At 43.3% G+C, this 19,072-nt stretch overlaps 1 protein-coding gene across 3 annotated transcripts; it reads left to right on the forward strand.

Annotated features, from left to right (window-relative positions):
* Positions 1-4,207: 4,207 nt before the first annotated feature.
* On the forward strand, positions 4,208-12,452 carry LOC117722904 (pyrethroid hydrolase Ces2e). 3 transcript variants are annotated; one of them, XM_034522173.2, is made up of 13 exons: positions 4,208-4,390; positions 4,992-5,196; positions 6,660-6,801; positions 7,425-7,558; positions 7,639-7,897; positions 8,659-8,757; positions 9,072-9,212; positions 9,333-9,413; positions 9,663-9,807; positions 10,214-10,351; positions 10,741-10,813; positions 11,326-11,552; positions 12,232-12,452. In XM_034522173.2, exons 1-12 carry the CDS (start codon positions 4,315-4,317, stop codon positions 11,510-11,512), a joined length of 1,680 nt encoding a protein of 559 aa, XP_034378064.1. In that variant the 5' UTR covers positions 4,208-4,314; the 3' UTR covers positions 11,513-11,552; positions 12,232-12,452. The 3 variants fall into 3 exon arrangements, with proteins under 3 accessions (XP_034378064.1, XP_076771853.1, XP_076771852.1); XM_076915738.1 differs by having other exon boundaries at positions 11,326-11,530; XM_076915737.1 differs by having other exon boundaries at positions 11,326-12,452.
* The last annotated feature ends 6,620 nt before the right edge of the window (positions 12,453-19,072 follow it).

The raw sequence follows: 19,072 nt of genomic DNA on the forward strand, positions 1-19,072 counted from the left end.
TTTGTTTGTGTCTGTTTTATTGATTTTTATCCCCGGGTTTGATTGCTTCTTGCCATCTACTCCTTTTGGACTTGATTTCTGCTTTTTGTTCTAGTAGAGCTTCAGGTGTGCTGCTAAGTTACTACTGTGAGATTGTTCCAATATTTGTGTGTATGTGTGTGCACATGAATCTATGTGTGTGAGAGTGCATACATGTGTGTACATGCATGCATGCACTGCGCGTGCGCGCGTGTGTGTTTGTGTGTGTGTGTGTGTGTGTGTGTGTGTGTGTGTGTGTGTGTAGGCTCTTGGTGCTATGAAGTTGTTTCAATATGTCCCATAAATTTGGGTATGTTGTATATTCGTTTTCACTCAATTTTAGAAAGACTGTAATTTTTCCTAAATTCTCTCTTGACTCATTTTTTATTCATTAGAGGGTTGTTCAGTTTCCATAAGTTTCTGTTGTTATTGTTGTTGCTGATGCCCAGCTTTAATCCATGTCAGTCATATAGGATTTAGGGCATTAGTTCTTTTTTTTGTTTTGTTTTGGTTGAGACTTGCTTTGTGTTTAAGTATGTGGTCAATTTTGGATAAAGTTCCACAAGATGCTGAGGATCTCAAGGGAACTAATCCATACTCCTCTGCCTCACTTGGGTTAAATGTTCCCTTTGGCCAGCACAATTGTACCCAGTGGTCTCCATTGTCTTTAGAATCATATGAGGAGGTGAGATGACTCCTAGGGCTGTCACTGGTCAGCCTGAGGAGGTGGGAACAATTTCATACTGGCCATCATGCACACAATGGACACTATGAGATTTGCAGGGCACACACACTCAGTTGGAGATCTTGGCAATTTTCTTCTCCTTTCCTGAAAGAATGAGCCAGTCCCTCCTTGCCTAATTCTTGTACAGTTGCTGTCCATCCTGTCTGGGTGTTCACAGATGGGTTTGGATGCTCTGGTTGGCTGCCTGGGAAGCAGAGGGAAGAGGGGAGCTTCCGACTTTTCACAAAGTTTGTTGAATAGTGGTTTTGTGTAGAAAGGGAGCCAATGGGAGTGTTGAATGCAAAGGCTTCACTGCTCTGAACCAATTACCTCAAATCCATGACCCTTTGACTTCAAACCCTTCAAAGCAAAGTAGAAGTCAAATTTAGCTACACTAAGTATAAAATCTTTCTTGAGACGACTATGAGTATCATGGGATGAATTACTAAGTGTGTGAAGGGTGGAATGGCCTTTTGAATATAAGAAAGTCCAAAAGTTAGGTCTGGAAGCTGATTGTATTACCTCATTTTAAATGGTCTCTGGTCTTGAAGATCATCCTTGAGCTGGGTGACCAAATGATAGAGGAGCCCGTGAGAGGCACTGACCCTCCAACTACAGTTCCAAAAGATGATGGTGACTTCACATTTCTAATCCCTGACCTTCGAGAAGTATATTTCCAGGTGGAAACAATCTTGAGGAAGGATGGAATCGGGTGTGCAGTTTTACAGCTCAAAAGCTACTGTCGGGTTAGAATTCAAGCTGCTTCTAGCCCATCATGTGCTCCCTCTTCCTGTATCCACCCCAAGCGAGAGTAGTAACAATCATAGGATAGGGGCAGAGAGAAGAGCCATCCCTTGAATACAAGTGAGCTGTGCCTGATACTTCCACGGGAGCCCAAAGGCATTACTGAGCTCCTGCTGTAAACACACCTCTGTGAGATACTCATTCCTGTTGATGTCCAGGACATTCCACAGAGGGATTTTTAGATGCTAAGTAACCCTCTTACCACTGGAAAGATTCATTGTCAGATGATTTTAATGCAGTCGGATTTACCATTTACCAGCATAACTTGGTAAATTTGCATAAGAGTATGAGATAAGCAACAACACACACTTCGAATATAAGAAAAAAATATCCACTCATGATCCTTCGTGTTAACCATCGCCTAGTCTCTGCTCCCTGGCAACCACATGACTGCTTTCTGATAGAAGAGTTTGGAAACTGCATAAAATTTAAAACCATCAGGACTCTGGCTGTCCTATCATGGAAAAGGAATTATTTGTGACTAGTCCCATTACTAGGTACAAATTATTCAAGTATTTTGTCCTTGGATAAACTATGCCATTCCACATATGCACACAATACATTTTACCCACTCCCCAGTTAATGCATGCCTGAGCAACCTGATTCCTACTACTTTCAATCAAGCTCTTACGAACTTTCTCAAACATAGTTTTTTTTTTTTTTTTTTGAGCTCAATATTTTCTTTTCATTGGGCTAAAGATCTTTTAGCCCAGAATTACTGAATCATATAACACATATGTGTTTAACTCTTAATGAAAGTGCCAAGCTGTCTTCTATGACTGTATCATTTTTATCTCCTCCAGACATGTTTGAGGGCTCCATATCTTTGCACTGAATGGGTGTGAAGGAGTGTCTATTGCAGGCATTTCAATAGAACTTGAGCCTCTGCTTCTCCCCGCTTCTACCTGTCCCTGTGCTCACTCCCTGCTTCTTTCAAGAAATGCACCTGAGAGTCTTCTTCATTCCACATATTTACTATGGCCTTGGCAATTACCAACATAGGATCTCTGGATGAATGTGAGGTACCAAAGCACATGGGTTCCACCTCCTGTTCCCAGTTTTCCCAGTTACTGTTCTATAGCTACCATGACCAAGAGTACTTGTAAAAGAAAGCATTTAATTGGGGGCTTCCTTACATTTCAGAGGATGAGTTCAGAACCATCATTCTGGTGGGCAGCATGACAGCAGGCAGGAAGGAATGGAGCAGTAGCTGAGAGTTTACATCCTGATCCACAAGCAGGAGGCAGAGAGTTAGCCTGGGTCTGGTATGGATTTTTGAAACTTCAAATCCCATTCCCAGTGACAAACCTCCTTCAACAAGAGCACACCTTTTGATTCCTCTGAAACAGTCCACCAACATGAAAGCAAACCTTCAAATATATGAGTCTGTAGAGGCCATCCTCTTTCAAACCACTACACTTGTATTAAGAGGAAGCACCAGGAAGCCCTGGAAACTTGAAGATGCTGATTCCTTGACTCTGAGAAAGGAGGAACTGAAGATGAGCTCGCAGCCCTACAGTTCCTTTGCTCAAGGAACTGAGAGGAGAGAGAGGATCAGTCAGTGAGGGCTGGGACAACAGACTGGACAGCGGTGCATTGCAGTCACTCCATTGAAACAATAGCAAGTGTTAATAGAGAAAGGCTTGCCTGTGTCATGCTTGGAGAGACAGAAAAGCCTTAAGGATGTAGTTCTGCAGTGCTAGGTCCATAGATTATCAGGATCCGGAAATACAGAGCAAAGGCAAATTCTCAAACTACAGGCTTGCTTGGATCCCTGTATCACATCCTCTAAGAGATCAGCTGGGCATTGTGGAAGCTCCTAATCCTGCACTCTTTGGTGTGTTCTGCCAGCGTTCTTTGTGATTATTAAACTCCCAGTATAGACCTGTACCTTTGGTTTTATCATAGACTCTGAGAGCTCAGACACTGAGAGCTCAGTGTTGGATTAGCAGGACCCGATTAAATGTTTGTTAAGTGGAGGCCAGAAGATGGCACAATGGGCAAAGGAACTTTCAAAAGATGGGAGACCTGAAATGGATCCCCCATATCCACACAGTGGAAGGATCTGACTGGCAGAAGTTGCATTTCACACGTGTGCCATGGCATTCACACATGCATATAAACAACGTGCATAATAAAGAAAGAAATGGGGAAAAATTAAAAGTGCTCAAGTGGATAAAGAGCTGTGAAAGTTGATTCCAGCAGGAGCTGGCTAAAAGAGGAAACACATATTACAGAGGTGGAGTGAATAAGAAATTCGATTCGCGAAGTGCCAGCATTGTAGTGTTTCAGTGAAATGGCCAGGACACATGTGGAGGGGTTCATAGAACCCAAGATCACTGTAATGTACACATTCTGAGCTCTCTTGAATATATACCTACTCGATGAGGCCCTCCAGGCTTTCCCTGTTACAGATTCTTGTCCCTGGACTCCACAGCAATACCAACATCTGGCCAGTGAGTACAAGGACAGTGATCACGGTTTGAATTGATTTAGGTTTGTATATGGGACTCCTGGTATTACAGAAGGACTTCAGATGCCATGACATCTACCTTTCTAGGAGGCCAAAGAGCAGGAACAAAGATCACTTCGGCTTCCTGCTGGCCTGCTCTTCTTTGGCAATACGAACTTTGCCCCACCCTAGTGAATTTCCTGCCTACTTTATTTTAGGTCCAAATTCCTGCCTAGGCAAGGCCCATATCTTTTGTTTCCTGCCCATGGCATACAGCTATCCTGGAGCAACACAGACTCAGATCTAAGAGCTGACTATGACACTGTACAAACTTCCTGGATGTCTGAATGCTGTGGCCTGTGGGGTCCTGCTTCTCGTTCTGCATGTGCAAGGTGAGAGTCCTTCGGTGAGCAGTGAGGAACAGGGTCAGAGCTGCGCAGTTTCTCAGAGTCAGCAGCTTAGCTTGTGAGAGGGAAGGCACCAGGGCGAGAAAAGCTGGTAAAGATGGAAGATAAAAGGGTGGGAAATGTATGCCTCCTAATGCCTTCACCAAAGCCCACAGAGTGAGCCCTGCACCTCATAGAGGGTCAATGATGTCTTAAGGACACCTCATACCAAAAAGTCACTCCAGTGTAAGGTCTAAGGAGTGCTGCACCTGCAGGTTAGAGGAAAGAGAGCAAAGGGGACATTTTCTTCCTCCGTGTGTGACTGTAGCTGCTACAGACTTTTGAGTGATAATGAAAATAATACACCCATGCTGCCAAATGGCTCTGAGTATGTCTCCTTATCCAGAGACATGCCCCGTTGCCATTCAAAAGGAGTATGAGCAATGTTCCTGGCTTGGGTGGGGTATAAAAAACTCCTATCTCCACACCTGAGCCTACACACCCCAGATTCCCTTTCCCATGGACACTAACAAAAACGAGGTGGGAATCAACCATGTAGTGGCAACTGCGTGGGCAAAACTAACCATGATGACATCTCCACCCACAGGCCAGGACTCAGCCAGCCCCATCAGGAACACGCACACAGGCCAAGTGAGAGGCAGCCTTGTTCATGTGAAAGACACTGACAGCTCTGTCCACACCTTCCTGGGAATTCCCTTTGCCAAACCTCCTGTAGGACCACTGCGCTTTGCACCTCCTGAGGCCCCTGAATCATGGAGTGGTGTGAGAGATGGGACATCCCATCCTGCCATGTAAGTTCTGGGACCTAGACGATTTCAGGCCAGGGATAAAAGCATGCTCTGAGCTCTGAGCACAAATGAAATGCTTCCTTCTTCTCAACCCCATAGAAGTGTTCTGTCTATAATGTGCAGTGTGTTGTGCACTTTTAGATACACAGCTCAGGCTTCTAATAGAACAACTTTGCCAGTCTCCTGGGTCAAAGATCAGTTCCTATAGAAAGTTATCTCAGTTTCGTAGTGAGAAACAGATATAAACGATTTCCAGATTCGGATTGTGCCAAGTGATCATGCCACAAGGGTCAGTATAAACATATTAACCAGCAAGGGCCCAGAGTCAAATATCATGTACTGAAGGCTCTCAGGAGGGCATCAGTGATATGTCCTTCACAACTCCAGCCTCTAAAGTCACTGATATAACCTAAGGAGCCAAGTGCCATTGTCCAAAGAAACATATAAGAACTTCCTGTGAGATACTGAGAGTTTCTAGACATAGGGTAAAGAACACCTCATGACTCTTTGGGACATTGTTGTCCACTGAATCCTATAGTACCTATGCAGGTATACCACCACATTATACAGGTATCTCCATTTTGTATCTTGTAGCTATGATAAAATGCATGGTAAAAGGCAGTTTAAAACAGAAACAGTTTATTATGGGTCACAGCTCCATGTTACCATCCATTACAAGGGGGAAACTTAAGGGAATGGATAATATCACATCTTTAACTTGGACCAGAGAGCAAAGAATGCATACCTACATCATAATGTTCGGTTTGCCGTCTCTGTTCATACTATTCAGAAGCCCCTTCCTAGGGAATGGTTCCTCCCATGGTTGGAAAGGTTACGACCCCAATTAATAGAATCAAGAAAATCCCCATAGGCTAACATGATCTATACGGTACTTCATTGCGATTATTCCCAGGTGATTCTATGTTGTCTGAAGGTGAAAATTAAGACTAACTTTCTCAGTAGGCATTACAGAGTACAAAGAGAATTGGTGCATGTCACTGCTTGCAGGAAATTATTCTCATAGAGCCTCCAGGAGTTCTCCAGAGCCCAGACTCAAAATAATAAAATATATGCCTTCACGCAAGTGGAGACCTCTCTGAAAATCCAATTCTACCCCAGATTTCACTAAGCCTGTGACCTTTACCTCAATAGGAAAAGGAAATCTTAGGAAGATTAGAAAGCACGAAACAACTGAGTTCTGCCACAGTGTAGACCCTAGTGGGTTCAAGAAGGCCTTCTTATCCGTGATTGGCAGCTGAGCCCTAGGTATGGGACACTGAGCAATGGAACGCTGGTAGATCAGAGGTTGTGTTCCAGGAACTAACTCTTTAGAGAGAGCCATGCATTAGCAGAACATTAGGGACACATCTAGGAGGGAAGTGGCTAAAAGTGGCTGAGAGATAACCCAGACTAAGACCTGATACTGACCAGCAAACATTTCTTGTATTAACTGCCATCGTCATCAGGTGTCTACAAAATGACTATCTGATGGGTTCAGAGAACCTGAAGATGATGAAATGGATCCTGCCTCCCATCTCTATGTCTGAGGACTGCCTGTATCTCAACATCTACGCACCAGCCCATGCCCGTGAGGGTTCTAACCTGCCTGTGAGAGATGGGTCATGGTCAACTGGGTGGTAGTAGAAGTTTCTTTCTTAGGAAGATTAGAAAGCATGAAACAACTGTGTTCTGCTACAGTGTAGACCCTAGTTGGTTCAAGAAGGCCTTCTTATCCATGATTGGCAGCTGAACCCTAGGTATGGGACACTGAGCAATGGGATGCTGGGAGGTCAGAGGTTGTGTTTCAGGAACTAACTCTGGACTTTCTCAACCAACTTGAGACCTAGAGATGCAGTCAGGTGTCTAAGGGCTGAACACTGAGGTTAGCCAAATTTTCAGCTTTGGGATATTGTTTGTGCCAATGAGATTTGGCAATCCTTTTGGTTTATGATCAGGAAAAAAAATGCTCATGGAGACACCCTTCTACGCTTTTGAGGAGACTGAGAGTGATAGTGACATTACTTTAGACTGAGATTCCTGGTACTACAGTGACACTTGGAAATATTCTGGTGAGGCTGTAGTTCCTCATCTGCATCCTGGGTCTAAGATGCTGAGAAGTCCTATGTGTGCATATAACTGTATAAATGCAAAGCAGTAGATAATCTAGCAGCCAGTCCCACTTGAACTTATGCTGGATAGAAGCTTCCTGGCATCTCTTTCAACTTCTCCAGGTGATGGTGTGGATCCATGGTGGCGCACTCACTGTAGGCATGGCTTCCATGTATGATGGATCCATGCTAGCAGCCACTGAAGATGTGGTGGTGGTCACTATCCAGTACCGATTGGGTGTCCTGGGATTTTTCAGGTGAGTCTGGGGTAGAGAGGGCAATGTGGGCAGGTCAGAACCTAGACATCCCTTTGATTCATGGCCTTTCTACCTCTCAGCACTGGAGACCAGCACGCCAGAGGCAACTGGGGATACCTGGACCAAGTGGCCGCCCTTCGTTGGGTCCAGCAAAACATTGCCCACTTTGGAGGCAACCCTGACCGTGTCACCATTTTTGGAGAGTCAGCAGGTGGCACAAGTGTGTCCTCACATGTTGTATCCCCCATGTCCCAGGGGCTCTTCCATGGTGCCATCATGGAGAGTGGAGTAGCTGTGCTTCCTGATCTTATCTCCAGCTCCTATGAGGTGGTTTACAGAGTGAGTGTGCTCTATCCCTCCAACCCTGACCTACTGTCTCAGCACTCACTCTAGTATGCTGGTACTGTGTTCAGTAGGGAAAATGAAGGCCATGGGAAGTAACTTCCCTTCAGAGCTTTCTTAAAGACTCAAGGTTTAGAACCCTCACCTCCTCCCCATTATACAGTGCTTTATACAAGTGCTTTATACAAAGGGCTTTTTAGTTGGTTGGTTAGTTGGTTGGTTGGTTAGTTGGTTGGTTGGTTGGTTGGTTGGTTGGTTGGTTGGTTGGTGTTGATTTTGTTTTGTTTTGCTGAACCTTTATATAAAGTTCAGCAAAGCTATACCTAGCAGCTTCTATCACTGGCAAAAGCAAGTATGTATGTGTTCGGGAAATGGTACACAGGAAAGAAAGCTTGATGTGCTGGTGCAAGGATCTGAGTTCAATTCTCCAGAACATACATGTTGTTAATCCAGGTGTTCCTATGGAGAGAAGGGAGATGGGGACAGGAAAATCTTTAGAAAGTTACAGACCAGCTAAACTGGAGTAGGCTGCAGCAAAACAAGAGACCATTTCTCAAATTAAGTGGTAGGTAGGAGAGAGGGCTGAGGCAGGATTGGGGATATCACTGTCACAATTGAGCAACAGGAAAATGGAAACAATTTTGTCCTTGCTCCAGCCCCCACACACATTTGGTATAACATTTAGAGCCAATGGTACCATCTTGGGACTAGAGAAACTTCTCTGCCTGGAAAACAGCTTCATCCTGTTCTCATTACAGATAGTGGCCAATCTATCTGGTTGCGTAGCTGTGAACTCAGAAGCCCTGGTGCACTGCCTAAGAGGCAAGAGTGAAGCAGACATTCTGGCTATTAATAAGGTTGGCAGAATGGTGTGGCTGGGAAGAGGGCAGATAGCAAGGTGTGTAATAGGTAGTTCTCATTACAATGAACAAATTACCTAATCTCATGGCTAGTCTCACTTTAGTCCTGGGTGCAAAACCAATACCAACATAAGTTAATCTAAATGTAAGGTCTCTTGGGAGATGAGAATGGGGGGGGCTGTGTGTGGGGGTGTGGTGGAGAATAACTAACCTGAGGCAAATTAGAAAGTGGAGATGAAGTCAAGTACATTCATTGGAAATCAGAAAACATGTATAATTAACCTTCAGTTCTGACTTTGAATGTTCCTCAGGTCTTCAAGATCATCCCTGCTGTGGTGGATGGGGAGTTCCTACCCAAGCATCCTCAGGAGCTGCTGGCCTCTGCTGATTTTCACCCTGTCCCCAGCATCATTGGTGTCAACAATGATGAGTATGGTTGGATTATTTCTAAGGTGAGGTTCATTTCTAGTCGCTGGGAGCCTAGGAACTTAGATGGTAGGAAATGGAAACTCAGAGATTTACTGATTCGTAACCATGCTGTGCCACACTTAAAAACATTCTCTCTATACCAGAACATGGACTCAGCTCAGAAAATAGAAGAAATAACCAGAAAGACCCTGCCAGATGTTCTAAAGAGCACAGCCCTAAAAATGGTGAGAATCTTGGAGGCACAGCCACAATTGTAAGGACCCCTATCTAACTTTCACAGAGAGAATTCCCAGAAATTGTGTGTGTGTGTGTGTGTGTGTGTGTGTGTGTGTGTGTGTGTGTGTGCATACCTGTCTAAGGTCACAGAGCTTTCTCCCTATACCAGATATCTTTTGCATTTCTTCATCCTGAGGCTATTGCCTACCTATCCAAGTGCCTGTTTAATGTCATTCTTTCTCATCACGATGTGGTAGATGCTGCCTCCTGAGTGTGGTGACCTGCTAATGGAAGAGTACATGGGGGACACTGAGGACCCAGAGACTCTCCAAGCACAGTTCAGAGAGATGAAGGGAGACTTCATGTTTGTGATCCCTGCTCTCCAAGTAGCACATTTCCAGCGTGAGTACATCTGTGACAAGGTTGAGGGAGGAAGCTCAGAACTGTGGGTCCCAGACAGGCCCTGTAGTGTTCAGGCCTAACCAATGTCAGGATCAGATCTCTGGTTTCAGATGACTGACAGTCTTTATCTGGTAAATCCATATTCTGGGTGTAAAATGGTGACATCTTATCTGAGTACAGATGAAGAAACAGTACAGATGAAGATGAGTGGAAGGAGAAAAGATGCCCCAGGGAGGGCAAAGTCATTATTTAACAGTGGGCTTTTCCATATCTAATGCTCCAGAATGGGGCTCCACACTCAAATCTTGATTCCAGATAATTTGAGACGGAGGTATCTTGTCACAAATGTGTGTCAGGGCAGTTCTGGACAAAACACCACCATGTCATTACACATCCTCATCCCCAGGTTCCCATGCTCCTGTCTACTTCTATGAGTTCCAACATCAGTCCAGCTTCTTCAAGGATGTCAGGCCACCCCACGTGAAGGCTGACCATGCTGATGAAATTTTCCTTGTCTTTGGCTACCAATTCGGTAACATAAAACGTGAGTCTTCGTGGATTTCCTTGAGCAGGAGATGCAGTCCATTATGGAAACCTGAAGGATAGCTGTGTTCTTAATCCAGTCGAGGGAACCAGATCCTTGAAGAAAGACAGAATCCAGTGTGCACCATCTCACAGCTCAAAGCCTACATTAGGTTATAATCTGGACCTTTCCAAGTCTACCTTGTGTTATTGGTAATAAGAAAATAATGGTGCAGGAACGAAGCTGGCTGAATTCACTAAGAGGCTTAGACCCTGGATTGTGGGGGTAGGAAAGGAGGGATCCAAACCAATAGTTTAGACTTGAGTGACAACTGGCTTGGTGAGTGTGAAGCATGAATGGGCAGCTGCATGAAGTGGCTGAGACATGGGCACCTGTCCTTCTCTCTTCAGTTCCCCACACAGAGGAGGAGGAGCTACTAAGCAGAAAAATAATGAAGTACTGGGCCAACTTTGCACGCCATGGGTGAGAGAATGCCCTTCCCTAAACTTCTGCAAGGGTGGGTTGCTGTCCAGAACTCCCTTTGTGCGTGGTGAGCTTTTTAGCATGTATGGTCCTTTATTACATGAGAGAGTCTTCCCTACCCTAGAAGCACACTTTGGCAAGCAGTTTACCACATAGTCAGCTGCCATGCATTTGCACACACGCCCCTATGTACACGGGCGTGCATACATGGCACACTAAGACACTTTATATATGTTTGTTACTAGTCATCTTGCAATAACTTGGTGGGTGGGCCACAGTATTGTGGTAATGTTCTTTAGCTTTTGTCTTGGAGAAGGAGGCAGAAAACAGGCCATGAGGGACAGTAACCTTGTCCTACACGGAATAGGAACTAGTGGGTCACACTTGTATCCCAATATCAGGACATACACCCTATCAGTCCCCTTAACCCTCTGGCCTACTTCATTTACTGTCCTGAGTCAAATCAGGATCAAGTGACCTTCACCCTTCCCTGCTGGCTGGCATATCCACAGGAACCCCAACAGTGAGGATCTACCCTACTGGCCTGTGATGGACCAAGATGAACAGTATCTGCAGCTGGACACCCAGCCTGCTGTGGGCCGAGCCCTGAAGGCCAGAAGGCTGGAGTTCTGGACCAAGACTCTGCCTCAGAAGATCCAGGAGCTAAGGGGGTCCCGGGAGAGGCACAGAGAGTTGTAATGCCCTTTGTGAAGAAAGGCATGTGGTCTTCATGTCTGAGGTTTGGAAAGCTTGTTGGTCCTGCCATTCACATAACCATTCCTAACACATATAGTTGTCCGTTTTATCAATTTATATGACAAACCCTCTACATGTCACAAAATGTTGCCAATCTGTTAGAGCCACTAAATAAAAGCTGTATCAATGTGGAATGTGGATGAATGAGCCCCAAGTTCCCATAGTCTCCACAAGCTCTGGCTGCTGTTCCAAATAGATCTCAAACTACCAGAAGGTCTTGGGATATAGACCTATGGTCCCGGTTATTTAGAAACTGAGTCAGGAATATTGCATAAGCCTAGTAGTTTCATACTACCTTGGACAACATAGCAAGATATGCATCTCAGAAACAGAAATTATCACTAGCTGGGCAACTTGCAAACAACAGAAATGCATGTAAAGTTCTGTGGAGTGAGAAATACCAGGAGAGAAAATGAATGTAAGCCATATAATCTTTCAGGGCATAGCTCCTAGACCTCTCTGATGTCAGGCACTGAACATTCCAGCTACCAAAAACCATGCCCATTGTCCCTCATCTCTTTCCTTCCCAAATTGCAATTATCCACTTTTGTGAAAAACTTGACTTGATACGTTCATAGACACTTCAAGCAAGGCCAGGAGTGGGGGTTGACCAGCAGGCCCAAGTAGGCTTTCTCTAATAACAAATTTGCTCTTATGCGCAGGGATTCTGCAGACACTGTGAAACCCACACTTGTATAAACATAGCACATCAGTCATGATCTTCAGCTATGTGTGTGTCCTAGAGATAATATGGGAGAGAAAAGAATCCCCAGGTATGTGTAGCAGAAGAGATTTCTGTCCCTGGCACCTTGATGGCTTCTCCATGTATAGAAACGACTTCTAGCCTTTCATAAATTCTAATAAAACCCATCTTTTCATGACATTCCGTGTGCTGTTTATTCTTATGCCCTTTTTGTCCTTACAGTTTTCAAGCCCAGTATTACAAGGCCTATAGTATTGCATGTCATTTACAATGGTGCCAATTTGTTTTCAATATGCCTTTGGTTTCCCTCTGTTCAAAGCATTTTCTCTGTTATTTAAGAGGGTGTGTCCTGTGTTCTTTAGACCCTGGGAACTCCTTGTCTCTCTACCTCTGACCAGCTTGTCCTCTTTGTTCATCAGTTTTCCCAGGGCAAAGTCCCCTTGTTTCATTTACTGCACTGAATACCAGCTGTAAGGAACTATGACTTTTGCATGAAAAACTTTTGCATCAAGACTCCTGTATTGCCTGTCCTGGACACAAAGGCACAGAAGAAAGGATGCTAGGAAAAGTGCCATTCTGTGTATAGCCTCAGTTCCTTTTATCCTTTCAGCAGCTGCATGTCTGTGTCACTCCTATGTGAAGAGTCTTCTTTGGTAGGGAGAGGTCATAGGCTTTGAGACAGGGTCTCACTTTATAGCCCAGGCTTGGGTCACATTTACTATCCTCCTACTTAAGCAGAGGGCCATCCAATGCAATCATACTGAAGACCTGTAAGTTTCAGTACAGGTGAAGATGTGAAGCAACTGACATTGCACACATCATTAGAGAGAGTAAGAAATAATGCAGTCGTATTGGAAGACAGATTGGCATAGTCATCTAAGTTAAGCAAGCATGGGCTTGTCACAAACTCCACAGCTCCTTGCTTATGATTGCATCCAAAGAAATCTAAAGCATGTGGGCACACAGAATTATGCTTGAAGTTACCTGTAAGGGTGTGATTTAAAAGTTTGGTGAGCGCACTTGTCATTATAGCATCCAGAGGCCAATAAAAGAGTGTTAGAGTCCTAGGCCAGCTTGACTACATATCAAGACATTATCTCAAAAAATAATAATAATACAGAAACCTACCTACTTTTTCAGCTCAACTTGATCTAGAAAAACAGGATTGATAACATAGTACTTAGAGTCCTGAGCAGATAATGATGCTTTTGACCTGAGCTTCCTAGTGGACTCAACTCTTTTTTTTTTTTTTTTTTGGATATTTTATTTACATTTCAGATGCCATCCCCTTTCCCCATTTCCCCTCCCTAGAAAACCTCTATCCCATCCACCCTTCTCCTTTTTGCTTTTATACAATTTTTTAAAGTTAACCAAAGGCTTTATATGTTTGGTAATGCTCAATAACAAGATGCCCATACAATCAGAAGTATAACCAACCTAGATATATCAACTATCTTTGACTGGCAGAGACATGCGAACATCTGCCTCCATGATCCCCCCACCCATCTCTCTCTCTTCACCTAGCTCCTCCTCTCTATCTCCTCTTCTTCTCCTTACTCCTCCTCTTCCTCTCCTTATTCCTCCAACCTTAGCCCCTCCTACATATCACACTTCCTGTTAAAATAAAACTTTTCTCTTAAAATACAACTGGAGCATAACTATAACAATTTGTGTCAGTAAGGTACAAGATAGACCTAATATGCAGTCCATCATTTTGTTGACTAACCAGAAACTCTGTCATCCCGCCTAACTAAAAGACTTAGTTCTGAACCTGGCTTTTGTTCTTGGCTTTAGAATGAATGTCAGCTGAAAACCATCCTCTCAAATCTTTTCTCTCAAAAGAGAGATTGACTATGAGATTATTAAGTTTTCAACCCCATCAGAAATCCAAAATGACTGAGTTAACTGAAATTTTGGGAAACACAAAGCATAGCTTCTAAAACGTAGCCAATTTATAGAGACCGATGAACACCTAGACAGTCCCTATACTACAAAACGTTGAAGCATCTGATCTTCAGCCTTCTGGCCCAGTATCATCTGACAGACCTAGTGATGCAGAATTATTAAGGGCTGATTACTCTGTCTTGGTAGATATAATCAGTCGACTATTCCACAAGTGTGTCCTTTTCTGGACAGTGATTTGTCTGTAGATGAAAAAAGGCAATTCTTGCCTAGTGGCTATCTCACCACAACTGGAGTAACTCCAAAGATGCTCAATTTCTTCTTAGAATCCAAGACAGGAAGCTGTCATGAACAGACAGGTCTCTAATCAAAATGAACATTAATACAGAAATGTTTGTAACGTCAATTCTGTGGACTTCTGAAGTTTTGAAAACCAACTATCCATGTAAGGCAATCTGGACTGTTGTCTGTTAACTCCTCTCAGCTATTTCTAAAGAAAATATAGAAAACACCCTAACAATAAACTCAAAGCCATGAATTTGCTATAGACCCTTAAATCACAGGCTAGCCATCTCAAATCAGTTAGAAACGTTACAGAAGGACTGCGTCTAAGCCTTGTATTCCTAAATGTGTTATACAGGCACAATGCCTATGAGAGTAACAATATTCATCTCACTTCTAAATTAATAAGAAGCTCATACCAATGAAAACCTTAAATTTGAAATCAAAGTAAATTTTGTACCATTTAAGAAATTATAACTTCATCTTAATAACAATTATACATATTTCTACCAATAGGTTATAGCTATGCAATAAATCCTAGCTAATCCTCCCTGTTCCAACAAAACCACTACTCTTCCCTAGAAAGACAGCCCAATATTAACCACCTCAGTCCCCAAGCCCAAGGAATAGGGGTGCCGATTTTCATTAACTTCTTCAAGCTGATTATGAACATTGAGATATTAGAAGAGGGGTGGGGGAAGGGTAAATTGATAAGCCTCTGATGATGTATCTTCACTGCATCCAGCTGGAATTCCAGGACATCAGAGGTTCCAGCAGGTCTGCTCAGCTTGCTTGATGAGTAGATACACTGAGGCTGTGTATTCTGCAATATACAAATTCTCAAAACAAATTTTAGTATCAAGATAATTTTTTGTTTGAATTCTGGAATCTAGTCTTCTGGCGGCCTGCCTCTGTCATGTCTAATCCATATAATTCTGGGAGTTTCTCTGAGTGTGTACTCCCACCATCCTCCCATTCCTGCCTCTCTGCTCTTGAATTCCCCAACACTAGGGAATCCAGACTTTCAGGCACCAAGGCCCTCCACTTCCACTGATGCCTAACCTCTTACCCCATCCCCCCTCCTCCAATTACTATGAGGGTGCGCTCCCACCATCCTCCCATTCTCACCTCCCTGCTCTCGAAATTCCCAAACACTAGAGAATCCAAACTTTCAGGCACCAAGGCCGTCCACTTCCACTGATGCCTGGCAAGGCAACCCTCAACTACCTATACAGGTGGAGCCATGAGTCCCTCCCTTTCTGTTCTCAGGCTGGAGATTTTAGAATGGCCACTCCAGCTTGTTTCTTAGGACTATTTACTTGAAAATTTGTTTTCCAGCCTTTTACTCTAAGGTAGAGTCTGTCTTTGTCACTGAGGTGGGTTTCCTGTATGCAGCAAAATGCTGGGTCTTGTTTATGTATCCAGTCCGTTAGTCTATGTCTTTTAATTGGGGAATTGAGTCCATTGATGTTAAGAGATATTAAGAAACAGTGATTGTTTTTTCCTGGTTTTTGTTGTTGTTCTTCTTGTTGTTAGAGGTGGAATTATCTTTGTGTGGCTATCTTCTTTTGGATTTGTTGGAAGAGGATTATTTTCTTGCTCTTTCTAGGGTATAATTTCCCTCCTTATATTGGAGCTTTCCAGCTATTATCCTTTGTAATGCTGGGTTTGTGGAAAGATATTGTGTAAATTTAGTTTTGTCGTGGAATATCTTGGTTTCTCCATCTATGGTAATTGAGAGTTTTGCTGGATATAGTAGCCTGGGCTGGCATTTGTGTTCTCTTAGGGTCTATATGACATCTGTCCAGCATCTTCTAGCTTTTATAGTATCTGGTGAGAAGTCTGGTGTAATTCTGATAAGTCTGCCTTTATATGTTGCTTGGCCTTTTTCCCTTATTGCATTTAATATTCTTTCTTTGTTTTGTACACTTGCTGTTTTGATTATTATGTGACAGGAGGTATTTCTTTTCTGGTCTAGTCTATTGGGCGTTCTATAGGCTTCCTGTATGTTTATGAGCATCTTGTTCTTTAGATTAGGAAAGTTTTCTTCTATAATTTTGTTGAAGATATTTATTGGCCCTTTAATTTGGGAATCTTCACTCTCATCTGTACCTATTATCCTTAGGTTTGGTTTCCTCATTGTGTCCTGGATTTCCTGGACAAATTTTGTGTTAGGAATTTTTTGCATTTTGTTTTCTTTGACAGTTGTGTCAATATTTTCTATGGTAACTTCTGCACCTGAGATTCTCTCTTCTATCTGTTTGTTGTAGGGTTTTTTTTTTTTTTTTTTTTGAAAGGGTATCACAATGTTGGAATGGTAGTGCTACCCAACCTAGCATGGCCTGAAATCAAGGCCATGGTTCCTTCTGTCTAGAGGCCTGAGATAACAGGTTGTGTCGCTATTCCAAGGGAGGTATTTGAAAGTCATGACTTTTTTTTCTCAGACTACTACTCTATAACAAAGGTAAGGAAGGCATTCTAGGTGATAATAAGCCCAGGCAAGCTTCCATTAGAGCCTGGATCCTGGCAAGTGTGGGATAGACATATGCAGGGCCTAGGATCAGGCTAAGCAGGGATGGTTAAGTATGAGCTGGCAGCATGCTGTGGTCAGGACTAAGACCCTTGTTCTCCTCTGGTCTGAAGCTGACCTCACTGAGGAGGCGCTGCTGAGCAGGAGGGTGTGCTGGACCTAGTTTACATATATGAGTGGACACCCTTCAACCTCCCTAGTCAGGGGATTCCTATCCAGGGCTTCCCTTACCTGTGTTGACCTCATCAACATGCATGGGTTCTTCACCAATAGGAGCCTCCCTTACAATGCCAGAGACCATTCAGACAGGAATCTCTTGTGGGTACCAGTCGCTGATTATCTCCCCATGACCTGGCAGCAATGTTATTTTGTCTATATAAGCATGTCCTTACAAGAAAGAACAAACAGCTCACATGGATCTGCCACACACAGAGCAGACACTAATGGGAGCTCCTTACAGACAGACACCTGTGCCTCTGAGCCTCTAGCCCCTTAGCATGCTCTATCCACTATCTTGATCCAAACCAGGAAATGAGTCTTTGGCTTAGTAGATTCAAAATGCCCAATGCCTTACACTACTGGGAGTCTGTAGTTACAGAAATCCAACCAAAAAAAGGCTACCCCGTTGGTCCTTCCCCCTGTGGTGAGTGGCACAATTTTTTTTTCAAAAAGAAGGGGTCTAGATAACTTCATTAGTTCTTCAAAGTTGAAATGTGTAGATCTGTCTGTCTGTCTGTCTGTAAGTCTGTGTCTCTATCTGTGTCTGTGTTTCTGTCTGCTAAAGTTTGTTCTCATTACCACAGATAGGAAATGCTATGAAATTCACATTTGCATGCTTAGGACATCTGGGAAATATGTGTCTGTGAGGTGTATCCTAGAAGTGGGGTGTGGTATCAGTAGGTCCAGAAATGTCTCACAAAAGAGATGCCTGTTCAACATCTAAGCATGTCCACATGTGGAGGGGTAAATCTGCCCTGGGAGCCCTCCTGGGTCCTTCTGGCATGACAACTATTTCATCTCCTGTGATTTCTTTTTTGTTCTTACCTTACTGCTGTCCCTAAACTCTCATACTTTATGACACTTTGCAAAGATGACAAAATGTATTCAATTTGCCCTTGGGTTCTTCCAAAGCATTTCCCTTCTGTCATAAAGAGGTTGGTTCCTTCATTCTCTAGACCCCGAGGCTGCTTCATATCTACCTGTGCCCATCTTCCTTCACTGGGGTACAGTTTTCCTAGGTTGGAGACTTTTCCAACCTTCTTCAATCCATTTTGTTGAAGACCAACCATAGAACACCATCATCAAAGTGATGATTCTTGTATTCCTCGCTCTGAACACCAGAGGACAGAAAAGAACTGAAAATATCCTTTAGCCCTGGCTCACTAGCTGAGCAGAGAAGGGACCTTCCTTTGAGTGAAGGAGAACTGAGGCTGACACTTGTGCTGGGAACTTGATGCAGTATTGAGCTCCTGCTGCACACAGGCATCTGTGAGGTCACCATTTCTGTGGACACACAGACCCTTCACAAAATGGCCTTTAGAATTTCAGTGGCTATGTTATTTAAAAAAAAAAAAAAAATCTTTGTTGTCTAATGATTTCTTTGCAACCAAATTTTCCTATTTACCAGCTAAAAGCTCTACTTAAGTATAAGACTACTTTTTTCATTGGAAAAAGTTTTCTTCAGCTCCTCTATGTAAATCATAGCTCCTGGGCAACAACTTTCTGATGCTATAGTTTGGCAGTTGCATATAATTTGGAAACATCAGCGCCCTGGAGGTCCTATTATGGAATAGGAATTCTTTGTGGCTGGTCCTGTTACTAAATAAAACCTATTTGAAAGTCAAGTATGTCATTAGTTAACAGTATCGGTCTGTATATGCACACAACACATTTTGTCTACTCCCCAGTTGATGCATATCTAGATGACCTGATTTTTGACTACTTTTAATCAAGCTTTTATGAACTTTTTCAATCTTTTTTTTTTTTCATGTGTGTGTGATTGCTGCCTTCTTCTCTTTGGACTAAAGACTTGGAAGTAGATAGGATAGGTGTTTTTAACTTCTAAAGAAACTGTCAAACTGTTTTC

The sequence above is a fragment of the Arvicanthis niloticus genome, chromosome 18 (genome assembly GCF_011762505.2).
Source record: "Arvicanthis niloticus isolate mArvNil1 chromosome 18, mArvNil1.pat.X, whole genome shotgun sequence".
Taxonomy (NCBI): domain Eukaryota; kingdom Metazoa; phylum Chordata; class Mammalia; order Rodentia; family Muridae; genus Arvicanthis; species Arvicanthis niloticus.